General features: G+C 43.2%; 2 protein-coding genes across 2 annotated transcripts; both read left to right on the top strand.

Moving 5' to 3' along the window:
* Positions 1-2023: 2023 nt before the first annotated feature.
* On the top strand, positions 2024-4782 carry LOC4333118 (cytochrome P450 78A5). Its single transcript, XM_015773768.3, has 2 exons — positions 2024-3007; positions 3107-4782. Exons 1-2 carry the CDS (start codon positions 2060-2062, stop codon positions 3704-3706), a joined length of 1548 nt encoding a protein of 515 aa, XP_015629254.1. The 5' UTR covers positions 2024-2059; the 3' UTR covers positions 3707-4782.
* A 1902-nt stretch (positions 4783-6684) lies between these two features.
* Positions 6685-8709, top strand: LOC107280300 (low molecular mass early light-inducible protein HV90, chloroplastic-like). The gene is made up of 2 exons (XM_026024359.2): positions 6685-7838; positions 7942-8709. The coding sequence occupies exons 1-2, from the start codon at positions 7686-7688 to the stop codon at positions 8455-8457; spliced, it is 669 nt and encodes a 222-aa protein (XP_025880144.1). The 5' UTR covers positions 6685-7685; the 3' UTR covers positions 8458-8709.
* The last annotated feature ends 6432 nt before the right edge of the window (positions 8710-15141 follow it).

Raw genomic sequence — 15141 nt, 5'->3', positions numbered from 1 at the left:
CACGTAAACTTATAACTATGTTTATTTCGGGAGGGAGGAGACGTCTAGACCTATAGCTGGGCTCCATGCAGTCTCGTTACCTGAAAAACTGAACGGCAACTCATCGGACGGTTAGGCAGAAGATTTTTTGAAAGATCATCAATTTGGCGATTGCTATTGCTGCAACGTACGTAACGGCAGTGATTACGCCTGCATTTAGTTTCGATCGTCATTTGAGCAGGAGTAATGATTTCAATGGACGGTTACATAATGATCAAGTGGTAGAGGAAGAGGCATGCATCAATTTTTTTTAAGACAATAGAAACGTTTTTTTCAAATGGACAATATAAGTATTTATATGTGCGCGTTAAAATAAAACCGCCAATTTCTCTTCTACACTAGCGGAATGCTTGTGTTTTTACCTGCTAAATTCCAACAAATTTATATTAAAATCTATCACTAGATGTCAGTGTGCATACAATGCAAAATTATATACAAGAAAATTCTTTGAATAAAGCACAATGCTACTCCCTCCGTTTTATATTATAAGTCGATTGTCTTTACTCTTAATCAAACTTCTTAAAGTTTTCCTCGCAAAAAAAACTTCTTAATGTTTAACCAAATTTGTAACAAAATTTTAGTAACATTTTCCAATACAAGATAAACTTTGTATCAAATACTATTCAATGTTAAATTTAATAAGACTAGTTTGGTGCCACAGGTATTGCTAATTTTATCTATAAATTTAGTCAAACATATATAATTTTGACTAAGAAAAAATAAATAATTTATAATCAAAATATAAACGATTTGTATCAAAACTATTTATAATTGAAAAAAGAAGGTAGGTGTAAATGAAAAGACACCACAAATCACCAGCTCATCCTTTCAAGACTTGGGTATGGATCTTGGCTGTGTTCGGACCTTCCAGTTTACGACCCATCTCGGTCGTTTTCCATGCGCAAGCTTTTTAAACTAATAAACGGTGTATTTTTTTTACAAAAAGTTTCTATACGAAAGTTGCTTAAAAAAATTAAATTAATCTATTTTTGAAATTTTTTTATTAATACTTAATTAATCACGTGTTAATGAACCGCTCCGTTTTTCGTGTAGAGGAGATGTTGTTTTTTCGAAAAGAGAAGGGCAAATAACACTTTTACGTTGTGTTTTGATGTTGAAATTGAGAACTAATTCTTACACATGTAAAACAAATTGATTCATTAGCACATAATTAATTAAATATTAGCTTTTAAAAAAAATAGATTAATATGATTTTTTAAAAGAAATTTTTGTATGGATTTTTTTAAAAATGAACACCGTTTAATACTTTATCCCAAGGAAAGAACTCTTGCTGCCAAACAAAGAGCCGTACTCTATCCCATAAAACAAAGTGAACAACACGTTTATTTTTCACAGACAAACTAATTTAGTAAATTTCATGGCAAATTGCTACTATCCGAGACCTTTTTTTCTTTTTTGCCTCTTCAAAGCCATTTTTTAAAAAATGAAAATTTAAAACCTTTTTTCTTCAATGATAAATCTGTACATCCACCGTCCAAAATAGATACTACTATTAGCAGTAAATTTGAATACAGTTTTGTTTTGTTGTCTAGATTCAGGGATTGAAGCGGGCCGACCTGCAAGTTCACTTATAGATCAAATAGATAATAACTTATGAATTTTCACGTCGTGGTCCGGCTTGCCATATTCAGAGATGCAAGTGTGGATCCATAAACTTATTTATAGATTAAATTAATATATTACCCACTAATTTTACCTATAAGCAGGTTCACGGACAAACCCGCTTACACTCCTATCTGGATTTGATTTTTTTAAACAAAGAGAGTATGCAAGAGAAAAGTCTATATCTACCAACCTTACCAAATTTTAGTAAAATTACAAAAAAAGTGGCTACATTTAGTTTAGCATAGTGGCTACCAATTTTTTTTTTTCATCAAAGTGAACAGGCCCTTTGTTACTCGAGACAGTGCACAAGCACAACCCTCTCGCTATTTAAACCCTCCAATCTCCCCTTCCCACGCCCGCACCCTCCTGCCTCCCCCCAACATTCTCACACGCCATGGATGCCACTCTCGGCGCCTCCACTACCCATGGCTACCTCCTCCTCCTCCCGGCCAACTCCACCACCTTCTTCTCCCCGCTCCTCGCTGCCCTCCTCGCCGTCACCTCGCTGCTCTGGCTCGTCCCGGGCGGCCCCGCGTGGGCGCTCTCCCGCTGCCGCCGGCCCCCGCCCGGCGCGCCGGGCGCGCTCGCCGCGCTCGCCGGCCCCGCCGCGCACCGCGCGCTCGCGGCCATGTCGAGGTCCGTGCCTGGCGGCGCCGCCCTGGCGTCCTTCTCCGTCGGCCTCACGCGTTTCGTCGTGGCCAGCCGCCCCGACACGGCGCGGGAGCTCCTGTCCAGCGCCGCGTTCGCCGACCGCCCCGTGAAGGACGCGGCGCGGGGTTTGCTCTTCCACCGCGCCATGGGGTTCGCGCCCTCCGGCGACTACTGGCGCGCGCTCCGCCGCGTCAGCGCCAACCACCTCTTCACCCCTCGCCGCGTCGCCGCCTCGGCCCCGCGACGCCTCGCCATCGGCGAGCGCATGCTAGACCGCCTGTCCGCCCTCGCCGGCGGCGAGATCGGCATGAGGCGCGTGCTCCACGCGGCGTCCCTGGACCACGTCATGGACACCGTCTTCGGGACGCGCTACGACGGCGACAGCCAGGAGGGCGCCGAGCTCGAGGCCATGGTGAAGGAAGGGTACGACCTCCTCGGGATGTTCAACTGGGGAGACCACCTGCCGCTGCTCAAATGGCTCGACCTGCAAGGCGTGAGGAGGAGGTGCAGGACGCTGGTGCAACGAGTCGACGTGTTCGTCCGAAGCATCATCGACGAGCACAGGCAGAGGAAGCGCCGCACCGGCGGCAATGGCGGAGGCGAGGAGCTCCCCGGCGACTTCGTCGACGTGTTGCTCGGGTTGCAGGGGGAGGAGAAGATGACGGAGTCCGACATGGTCGCCGTTCTCTGGGTAACCAAGGATCCATCTGACATGCATGCATCTATTCGATCGATCTTGTGCATTGCGATCAACGGATTCATGGATATATTTGATCTTGCGCGCGTGCAGGAGATGATCTTTCGGGGGACGGACACGGTGGCGATTCTGCTGGAATGGATCATGGCGAGGATGGTGCTGCACCCGGACATCCAGGCGAAGGCGCAGGCGGAGCTCGACGCCGTCGTCGGCCGCGGGCGCGCCGTGTCGGACGGCGACGTCGCCGGCCTGCGCTACCTCCAGTGCGTCGTGAAGGAGGCGCTCCGCGTGCACCCGCCGGGCCCGCTCCTGTCGTGGGCGCGCCTCGCCGTGCGCGACGCGCACGTCGGCGGCCACGTGGTCCCCGCGGGCACCACGGCCATGGTCAACATGTGGGCCATCGCGCACGACCCGGAGCTCTGGCCGGAGCCCGACGAGTTCCGGCCGGAGCGGTTCGCGGAGGAGGACGTCAGCGTGCTCGGCGGCGACCTCCGCCTCGCGCCGTTCGGCGCGGGGCGGCGCGCCTGCCCGGGCAAGACGCTCGCGCTCGCCACCGTCCACCTCTGGCTCGCGCAGCTGCTGCACCGCTTCGAGTGGGCACCGGTCGGCGGCGGCGTCCACTTGTTGGAGCGCCTGAACATGTCGCTGGAGATGGAGAAGCCTCTCGTGTGCAAGGCTAAACCTAGGTGGTGATGATCAAGGAGTATGGGGCTGTTTGGTTGGTTGCTGCCCTGAGTAACATAACATGCCTGAAATTTCTGTGCGCCTGAGTGGCATGTGAGAAGACCAATGCATCTAACCTGGTCAGGCAGCTTGAGTATATGCTTGTTTGGTTGGTTGTTGCTGCCTGAGAAACAAATATGCAATTACGCCTTTAATCATTACACAGCTAAATCAAGTATTAATGGGCCGTTACAAATCTTGCCACAAATTGCATCTGAACCTCCTACCAAGATCCATTTATGACCCAACTTCCCATGTACAAGCACAAATCTTGCATACATAACGAGGATAAAAATCTAGGAAAAAAAAGCAGGGAAAAAGAGAGAGGAGAACGCAATCGAAGAGTCAAATAGATCCCAAATCCGTGCATCAGGAGCGCAACCTTCAGATGATTCTGTCCAGATGTGCAAATGCATCTGGCAACCTGCAAATCGATCTGCTTCGCACGAAAGGCAGCCTGGGCAGCATCTAGCATGGGCGATGCTGCTATGCTGGGATCCGGCAAGATGGCGACGACTTCACACGCCGGCGGGAGCAGCAACACAGCTTTGCAGGGATCCGGCAAGACGGTGGCGGCTTCGCACGCCGGCGAGAGCAGCACGGCTTCGCAGGGATTACGAAAGACGGCGGGCGGCGGCGGCTTCGCACACCGGCGGAAGCAGCGCAGCTTCGCTCCTGGAATCTACGTCGCGTGGCCGCCTCCGAGAAAGATTAGGATTAAGATGGTAAGTATGTATCGCTGTTGCTGCCTGGAGCTCAGGCGATCGATTTCGGTCGCCTGGCTCAGGCTAATGACGGGAAGGGCTGCAGGCCAGGCGAAGGGTTTGGGATCTGAGGGCACCAACCAAACAAGACCAGGCTAGCTTCAGGTCAGGTATTTTCCTCTCAGGTAACGACCAAACAGCCCCTATATGCATTTGGTCTCTCTCTAGGGCTGCATGGATTATATTATCGCTTTTGCTTTGATTTGGTTTCGGAGATCGAGAGATTTTGTACATTTTGATATGCATGCACGGTTCTACTAGCACAATATGAATATGTTTGTCATCTGATGAGATAATTAAGCTTGACCCAGGTGAATTAAGTGCATGAAGTACTGTGGCACATACTCTCTTCGGGCTGATAATACTTATCGTTTTAGATAAATGTGAAGTCAAACTTTACAATCTTTGATTATGAATCATTTTTAAAATATTTATCTTTCAAATATGGTGATTATTACATGTATAGATTAGTCGTAAAAGGTACTTTAATAAATCATATGTTTGTTAACACTTTTATACATATTATAATGAAAAATAATGGTCGTGCACTCGTGCTCTTGTCGAAAACGATAAGTATTATCAACCTGCAGGGAGTAGTTAAGTTATGTGGGTGTTTGAGGTTACCATAAAAATATATGGAAATGTTTGTTGATACTGAGGGCATTTCAATATGCTTAATGTTTTTTTTTTTGGTTTTGAGGTTTGATGCTTCTCACTGTTTGTTTTGAGATTGATGATGTTGTTGTTAATGCAAATGACACAGAGAGATCTTGAATAAAAGAAATGGTGTTCCTCTGAAACCACTCTACTGGCATATCTCGGGAAAAGATATCCTCAGAAGCAATTGTTCATTTTAGCGGATTATACACGATCGAGTAAAATTAAATGATGTTCCTCTGAAACAACTGTACTGCCGTTATACATGAGTTCAAAATTCTCCTCAGAAGCAACCGTGGACTTTATCTCATGTACAATTAATGGCTACCATGTACATTAACCAAACACAACTCAAAGAGTGATCTGATTTCAAATATAATTTGTTCTCACAAGAGTTAAGAGAATTGTTAGAATCCAAGAGAACATACATATGTATAAAGGACACAACATGACATTTGATACTTCCTCTATCCACAAAAGTTACATCTATTTCAGATTTGAGTTTTTTCAAATAAGTTGTTTCTATTTGTAGTATTTATGCATTCAAGACTTAAATGAAGAGATAAATTAAATGTTTTATTATAACCCAAAGAGTCATCTAAATACTCATTGGTTGTATGCTTGCATTTACTCCTTGATTTTGTAACATCTAAGGTGATTCTATTTCAGATTTGAGTTTTTTCAAATAAGTTGTTTCTATTTGTAGTCTTTATGCATTCAAGACTTAAATGAAGAGATAAATTAAATGTTTTATTAGAACCCAAAGAGTCATCTAAATACTCATTGGTTGTATGCTTGCATTCACTCTTTGATTTTGTAACATCCAAGGTGATTTAATTTCTCCTTGGTCTTGGTGTCAAAAGTAATATGGAGGGAGTATAACTCATCTTTTTTTTTCTCGTTTTTTTCTTTGCGATGGCCCCTTTCTCGCATTTCTATGAGGTTTCATTGATTTGCATTGCGCAACAGGCCAGGGTGAAGCCAGCTGACTAGCCGATAATATCATTGGCGTCAACTCCATTACATGACTTGATACGGTGAACCTTGAATAAAAAATACTATTACTCTCTCCATCTATTTTGATAGGCATATTTCATTCCAACCACCTATTCTCTTAATGACTTTCTCGGATTTAATACGTGACTCTCCATTCTTCCACACAAGATTGGCTACATGGACATCGAGAAATGTAAATATTAATAAATCGCTTGTTTAGTAGAAATAACTAGTAGTATGTTTAAATTGATGATAAGTATCAAAATAAATACTTATGGATGGAGGGAGTATTTACTATAGAGGACTATCGAGATGAAATATGACTATCAAAATAGATGGAGGGACTCCCTCCCTACTGGTAAATGAAGTTGTTTAGGACAATATTTAAGTCAAACCTTGGGAATATAAATCATGAATAACTTTCGAGTTGTTGAGTTTGAAAATGTAAAAAATATATAAATAGATTTGTCTTGAAAAATACTTTCATAAAAGTATACATATATCACTTTTCAATAAATATTTTTATAGAAACAAGAAGTTAAAGTTGTGTTTTAAAGACCGTGTCGCTGCTTAAAACGACTTTCTTTACGATTTACGAGTACGGAGGGAGTATTTACTATAGAGGACTTTGAATTTCATCGGGATCGGCTGACCTCGATGATCATTACTAGATCCTGTCACGCAAGCCCTATGGCATTTGTTACCGAATTTTTTTATTTTTTAAGACCTTTTTATGTTTTGATTTTTTAGTAGACTACTTCAAAAAATATTTTCATAAACCGAAACTTTTGGCCACCAAAAAGCCGAGTGGCTGGCGTAACAAGTTGTTTGGCCACGCCGGCCACAGTGGCGTGGCAAGAGAGGATGGTGTAGAAGGCCAGCATTATCACGTAGCGCGCAGTCAAAAGGTTCAGATTTGAAAATATTTTTTAAAAGGAAAAGGTACAAATTATCCATCCGAACTAACGCGGTCGTCCGAATTACCCCTCTAAACCTGAAAAACAGACATCATTCACCCTCAACTTTCAATACATGACAAATTACCCCCATCGACCCAATCCAAAGCGGTTTTGTCCTACGTAGCGTACACATGGCAGTCCAGTCAGCATTTTATTTATTAAAAAATATGGGACCCACCTGTCATGCTCCCCCCTCTCTTCTCTCTCACTCTTCCTATCGCTTTCTCGCCAGTCGGCGGCAGGCGGGGGACGCAGCGACGGTGGCGTGGGACGAGGAGGCGGCGGCCGCGGCCACGACGAGCAGCCGCCCCCTCGGCGCGGACCCCCTTGCCCTCCACGTCGCCGCCTCCCCCTCCCTCGCCGACGTGTCCACCGCCGCTGCCACCACCACCACCACTCCCCACCTCGCCGCGTGCCCCCGTGACCTCCTCCTTGATCCCCCGCCTGTTTATACTCATCTCGTCACCCGCCTCATCATCAACAGCAGCAGCAGCAAAAGAAGAAGAAGAAAAAAGAGTGATCCAGCTAGCTCGCCTGAGTTCATCTGCTGTGTAATTTGAGTAATTAGCAACAATGGCGGCTGCTACCATGGCGCTGAGCTCCTCCTTCGCCGCCGCCGCCGCTGTTGGTGCGCCATGGCGTGGTGTCGTCGGCGCCGGCCGCGCCGCGGTTGGCTTCCCGCCTCGCCGGCGTGCTGTCACGCTCGTCGTCAGGGCCCAGGCCGAGGTGAGCTGAGCGTTCTTGATTGGTTTCACTGTGCCTGTTCTGGTGATTTGCTTCGTGTGCTAACTTGGGGCGACTTCATTGTCGTCGTTCGATCGATCTGCAGCCGGAGGTGGAGCCGACGAAGGAGGAGACGATCACGTCGACTCCGAGCCCCGTGGCGGCAGCGCCCAAGGCGAAGCCGGCGGCGAGCACGGGGCTGTGGGACGTGCTGGCGTTCAGCGGGCCGGCAACGGAGCGGATCAACGGGCGGCTGGCGATGGTGGGGTTCGTGCCGGTGCTCGCCGTGGAGGCGTCGCGTGACGGTGAGCTCTTGGAGGAGGCCACCAGCAGGGGCGGGCTCGCGTGGTTCGCCGCCACCGCCGCCGTTCGTCCGTCCCGCCCGCCGCGCAGCCGCTTCCGCGTCCCCCGCCGCCGCCGCCTCTGTCCGTCTCCGCGCCGAGGGGGCGGCTGCTCGTTGTGGTCGCCGCCTCCGTCTCTGCGTCCCGTGCCGCCACCCGCACCCGCCTCCATCCGTCCCCGCGCTGAGGGGTGCCGGTTCGTCGTGGCCGCGGCCGCCACCGCCGCCTCGTCGCCCGCCGCCGCAGCCGCTGCGTCCCCCGTCTGTGCCGACCGGCGATAAAGTGAGAGGAAGAGTGAGAGAGAGAGAGAGTGAGAGAGAAGAGAGAGGAAGAGAGAGAGAGGAGTATGACATGTGAGTCCCACATTTTTTTATAAATAACATGCTGACTGGACTGCCACGCATACGCCACGTAGGACAAAACCGCTCTGGATTGGGTCGAGGGGGGTAATTTGTCCGGTATTAAAAGTTTGAGGGTGAATGACGTCTGGTTTTCGGGTTTAGGGGGTAATTCGGACGGCCGCGATAGTTCGGGGTAATTCGTATTTTTTCCTTTCTAAAATGATCTATTAATAAAATTAAAATATAAAAAGGTGTAAAAAATAAAAAAAAATCTTGGTTACCCTCGTAAACTTCCAATATTTGGCATATATTATCCCGTTCCATCCTATCTAGCCAGAAATACTTTTTTTTTTAAAAAAAAGGGAAGTACTACTTGTACAAGTAGATTCTCTTTTAAAAATATCCATATATATAATTTGACAGTGACGTAAACTAAAAGATTTGTAGGATTAATTTCCCTCTTACGTACATCTACGCATTTCGCTTTTGTACAAATGATTTAGATTTAAAAACCATAAACAAAATGTACCAGTACACCGAGCACTTGCACCACAAGTCCACAACTAACCGGGCACAGTAGTTGTCATCTTTTTCTTAAACAAAGCTAAATTAACTTCTTTTTTTCTTTGAACAATTTAGAATAAAGCTATTTCTAACTTCAAAAACAAAATGTTTTGGTTGTGCGGTTATATGCCATGGCTGTTAGTATGTATTATCACACCATCCAGGATGGTATGGATAACTAAACCTTTATCTCCTTTTTTTTTTAATCAGCTAAACATTTTCTGCCCCACGATTGTTTTTCCACCGTAACGACGCTATTTAGAATTGTGGGTGACAGATGATTTTAATTAGGTCTTTTACGGTGCTTGAAAGGTACCCATGTACCTCTTAACAAATTGTTATCCACTGTTAATCTTTAAAAGGTAATTTAGGAAAAAAAATTATTAACACGGATAGCTTAGTACTCCCTCCTTCCCTAAATGTTTGACACCGTTGACTTTTTTAAATATGTTTGACCATTCGTTTTATTCAAAAACTTTTGTGATATGTGTAAAACTATATGTATACATAAAAGTATATTTAACAATAAATCAAATGATATAAAAAGAATTAACAATTACTTAAATTTTTTGAATAAGACGAACGGTCAAACATTTTTTAAAAAGTCAACGGCGTCAAATATTTTGGGATGGAGGTAGTAATTGCTTAATTTCCACCCCGTCGAGTGCCTAATAAATCGGCCATCCACGATATCATGCAGGTGTCGAGTGGCTCACCTCAATCGATCTTCAGAATATGTACATAGTGATCAAATAGCTAAATTAGGCATAGAAACCAGTAGGGGATCGGATGCGCAGCGCAGGGCATTGTTGATTTGTTTTTGCTGGCAAAATCGATCTTCAGAGCCTGGAATACAACTGCTGGCTGCATGAAGGCCTGACGACAAAGAACGGGCAAGGAACTAGCAGAGCAGACAGCAGCCCGGGGATTCGTGCGGTGGCGGTGACGGCGACCTGCTGCTGCGTACCTCAGCTGCGACCGGCGGGCGCTACGGGCGCGTGCGACGGCGGCGGTATACGGCTGCTGCTTTCGTACGCTACGACCGGAGGGCGTGTACGGCGGCGGCGAGCGGCGGGCGTGTGCGGCCTCGGCGAGCGGCGGGCTTTTACGTAGCGACGATCAGCAGGTAGTTCATGTAGGTTCCTCTCGCATGCGTTCTTATCCTTCCTCGTTTTTTTCTTCCTCCTGCTGAAACGTTTGTAGCTTCTCTCGCTTTTGTTCTTTATCGAAAAATAATTTAATGAAAATCAATTACCATTTTACCCTTCCCCTCTCCATACCTGGTCCACCATTTTAATACCCTTTTAATATCTTTTTTCAGTTATCTTCTCTCTGTCCATTAGATCATTGCTGATCAAGGGTTCTAATTAATTTTAAGCATTGAAGAAGATCTCTCAATTTTATTATATATATATGAGGAGGGCGAGGGTGAGAGCGAGGCTCGGTCCTATTTTTTTTCCCCTTTCATTCGCCCGTTCTGTCCCCATATATTGCACGATAATGATATAACCTCATGCGAATGTATTTACCATCTATCACTCAACAAATTAATCAGCGTTAAGGGGAACCAATCAACTGACGAGTTCCCCGCCACCTTACGATAGATTTTGTGATAAAAATTTTTTCTTAGAATTAGAAAATGTTGGTAGTAACTTATTTTAGGAGATGCACTATCAATAGTTTAGTGGCAAGGGATGTGTAGTTATAATCATAAGGTTCTGTGTTTAATTTCCAACACGCTCAGATTTTTTTTAAAAAAATATTTATAGGAACATCTCTCTCCAAAGCACATATAACATATGGTACATCGTTCAGTTTTACACAGAGACCTTGATTTATGATGGCCAACACACGACATGACCAAAGACTAAACTTTGGAAGCAGTCAACAGCCTAAGTTGGTATAGTCACTATCTCCTTTAACCCGGCCACACGGTCGGGAGATAAGTGGGAACTGGGAAGGATACATCAAGACATTGTCCAAATTAAACATGTTATCACTTTTTTTATAAACTTTTTAAACTTTACTTTTAAAAATAAACCTTCCAAAACTTATTTTCAAGATATAACCTTATAACCACGCTAACAGACTGACACGGCAAAACCATACTACCATACCGGTCTGATTAGCGTGGCAACGTTATTTGGTCATGCTAGTCTAGTTGGCATGGCAATATTATTTGGCTACACCATCCTCTCTGATGTGGTATGACAAATTTTTCACACCCGCTGTGAGTGGCGTGTCAGTGTTGTTTCGTCACGCCAGATGGGTTGGCGTGGCTAAAAGGTTCATATTTTGAAAATATGTTTTGAAAGGGTTCGTTTTTAAAATAAAAAATTTAAAAAATTCAAAAAAAAACTTATCACTGAGTATAAAGGGGCCAAAATGAAATAATAACACTTGATCTATATAATTATCTTTTTTATAATAGAAATCAACTAATCCAATCTCTCAATCAAGAAGTATTCGGCTTGATCGAGTAGATATTTATCATCTGACTTTCTTTTAAGTTTAAGGGCCTCTTTAAGACGCAAGATAAAAAACACAGAAAAAATATAGAAAATAAAGTAGTATATTTGTTTAATCGTAAAGGAATTAGAAATACATGAAACATGAACAGATGTCCTTTGATTACACCACATGAAAAAATGAAGCAAAGGAAAGTTTTCAAGAGGTCTAACCTTCCCGTGAAATAGACCATAGGTATGCAATTGTCTGAAAATTTTTTCATCCATTTCCAATAAATCAAATGGATCTATATTATAAAAAAAGGAACTGAATCCTTAAAAAAATAGCCTTCACTAATCCTTCATTTAAATGGGAGTATTTCTCACGGAGAGGAGGTGGAGGAATTTTTTTTTGGAGGCAAGAGGTGGGGGAATGAAAAGATGTAGAGCAGAACAGCCAAAAGCAAGAATGGTTGTTAAGATTTTGGATTACCTTACACTTTTTTTAGGAAATAAATATTGTAAAGGCCAGATACCCTTTCTTTTTAAGGAAAGTGCACAAACTTTACCTCCAGCTCCAAATATTTTATATAATATTTGGATCGGAGAAAAAGAAGACTGCAAGAAGAAAAGGGCACCGGAATTATTCTGTTTTGTTTATTAACAAGGGTAAAATTAGAACACATATTTCACAAGAAAACACAAAGGATATACACATTTTTGTTATTTTGGACAGAAAATTAAATTATGATATTCAGTGTATAGGACCTAACAAGCGCGACTAGAATCTATGTTATTCCAGTTTCTGTTTCTGTTGGTGACGGTTTGGTAGAAAGCATTCAAGTGATTGTGAAATGGCTATCATGATAATGATTCTTGTGGGGTTGGAAAGCATACTTCTGTAGAGTTAGTATTTTTTAATGTCACATTCACTATTTTCTCCTGATAAAAGATGAAGATATCATCTAAAGAAATATATAAAAAATAGAAAACTTATCATGACCATGTAAATAGTCTGAAAGATGCCCTAATACAATTATAAATGCAAATCTCCACCCAAGATAATTCTTCTACACTAGATTTTATCCAGATAAACTAGATTCTAGTCACACTTTTAACATTTTGTCCTGTTCGGTAGGGAAAGGCGGGCAATTCACTTTATACACTCCAACACTCCCCTCACGCGAGACCCCCTCAAATCTCAAGCGTGGAATATTGGAGTGGGCTGCAATTATTTTATTTAATTGCGCGCCAGCCAGGATTCGAACTCGAGACCTCTAGCTCTGATACCATATTAAATTGCATGCACCAGCCAATTACACCTAAAAGCCTAAGCTGATAAGGAAAGGTGGGCAATTCACTTTATACACTCCAACATAGACACACGAAACGAGAAATCCATTGATGTTTGATTAATTAAGTTCTAATTATTTTTGAACTCATAAAGTAGATAAATTTGATATTTTAAAGCAACTTTTATATATAAAGTTTTCGCACGGAACACACAGTTTAGTACTTTGAAAAACGTGTGAACGAAAACCAAGATAAAATATGTATCTTAATAAGAAAAGAACCGTTTATATGCCAATGATTATTTTCTGGGTATTGTTTGTAATAATGAAGCGTTTGTTCGTTCTGTAACTTGCTCAATGAACTAACTTTTCAGTGACAAATATTTGTAGGTCACGCTGGTCTGAAAAGAAAATTTTTGTCACATCACTGCATTGGCTTGCTAACAAGGCGTCAAATGATCTGAATGTTTCATGCTGAGTGTTATGAATCTGATGCTCTCGGCACCATTAGATTCATAACACGATAATCCTTTTAGCGTTTTTATTTACTAGATTTACTCCATCATAAGTAGAGTATTTTTTTTGTTGTAATAACCTTAGGATACTTGTGTTGCTTACTGCTAAGCTTAGCAGCCGGTTCAACCTGTTTGTAGTTTCAAAACCTGACATATTGGAAATAAAAAAACTGCATATACATCAAAAATCAAAATTAGGAAAAAAAACTTGTGCTCACATCCTCATCACCATTGGCTCAATGATCATCTGTGGCTATAATCAAAAGCATATTGATGAGCCGAATATCTCACTGATCACGAATCTCTTGCAATATCCCCGACCAATTTTCAATGCTGATGTGCAGCAAGACTGTAATAGGCAGGGGAATCCCTGCTGCTCTGTGGATGGAATTAAAAGAATGGTGAATCCACCGGTCCAAGCTCTGCAATACTGCAACCGTATATGCTTCTCTGAAGCTCTCAACAATGGTGGTGGCGACAGAGATGCGCAATTGCGCATCCCCAATCCACAAACGATGCGCGATTCGTGATCGAAAGCGTCATGCGGTTGGGATGATGATGATGATGCACATTTTTTTCCATTTGCTGGAGGAAGAATCAGTAGCACTACAAGGAAAGCTAGGATGGATATTGATGACTTGTCTAGTATATAACATTTGGTGGATGCATGTTGCACATGTAAAGGGATGCATGGTAATAGTATGAAGACACAACTTCTGCAAACTGTGGATAAGCAAGAGGGGATGAAAAGGATTGAACCATCTTTATTCGGTTAAATCGTGTACTTCTTTGTTACAATTGGCAACCGCACTGTTGTCGTAATGGTCATCTACATCAATAGTAGATGCATTGCAACTTCGCAAGCCAATCATCTTTATCACAAAAGGGGCTACTCTTATCTGCTCAAGTGTGTTATTGTAATCAGATCTTGTTGAGCACATGAACTGAGGATCATATCATAGTAGCAACTAGCAAGCATGCATTTTTTATAATCTTAGCTTTGGTATGGTTGGTTAGGATACGGCCATGCTTTCCCATAAAGATTTCCAAAGCATTATACAGATGCAAAGCTCTTCTAAAGCAAAACCAAATTAACACCAAATCATCACCACATGCTTCAAGCATGCACGCATGCACTGTTACCCCCATTGACAAGGCCCAAATAAGACTGTAATCCTGTAAAGAATCTTCCGAGGATAGCATCCATTGCTGTATGCAATCCTGCAGAAGATTTTGCATGCCATGTTTGTTTAGTTTTCAGAAGCATATGCATTAGGTAGCAGAAAGCTAGTCATGCATGCATCAAGCTTAAACTAAACTACATGATTTATGGACCTATGATATGAGGCACTATGGGGCTAATCATTGGCAGCTGAGGTTATGGTCATGTCAGGTCAGGTGTGCCATACACATAAATGCAGTTGGTGCTGCTGATCTTTTGGCTTTAGTTACCAGCTAATGGTGTGGAGGGGCATGACTGACTGATGATCAGCTGGTCACTGGAAGATTCAGATAGCTTAGTGGTGATCTGTCTAGGTCGTTATCTGATTCTGAATGATGTGGTTGTGGTCAATCATGCAGCAGAAAATACAGCAAAAATATGCTTGTTAAGGTGAGATACAGATAGGTGCTTCAATGATCCAGAAAAAAGGAGAGGCACACAGCTTCTAAAGCCAAATACTAAATCTCAACTGACCATTTCTATTAGCTGATTTAAGATTTGCACAATTCGGCTTTTAGATATGCTAAAAAGGCTAGTGTTGCCTATTTGTTAGGTCTTGATAAAGTTGAGTAAGATTATAACAA

The sequence above is a fragment of the Oryza sativa genome, chromosome 3, assembly GCF_034140825.1.
Source record: "Oryza sativa Japonica Group chromosome 3, ASM3414082v1".
Lineage (NCBI taxonomy): Eukaryota > Viridiplantae > Streptophyta > Magnoliopsida > Poales > Poaceae > Oryza > Oryza sativa.
The sequence above is the reverse complement of the archived record's forward strand: the minus strand, read 5'-3'. Positions and strand labels throughout refer to the sequence as shown.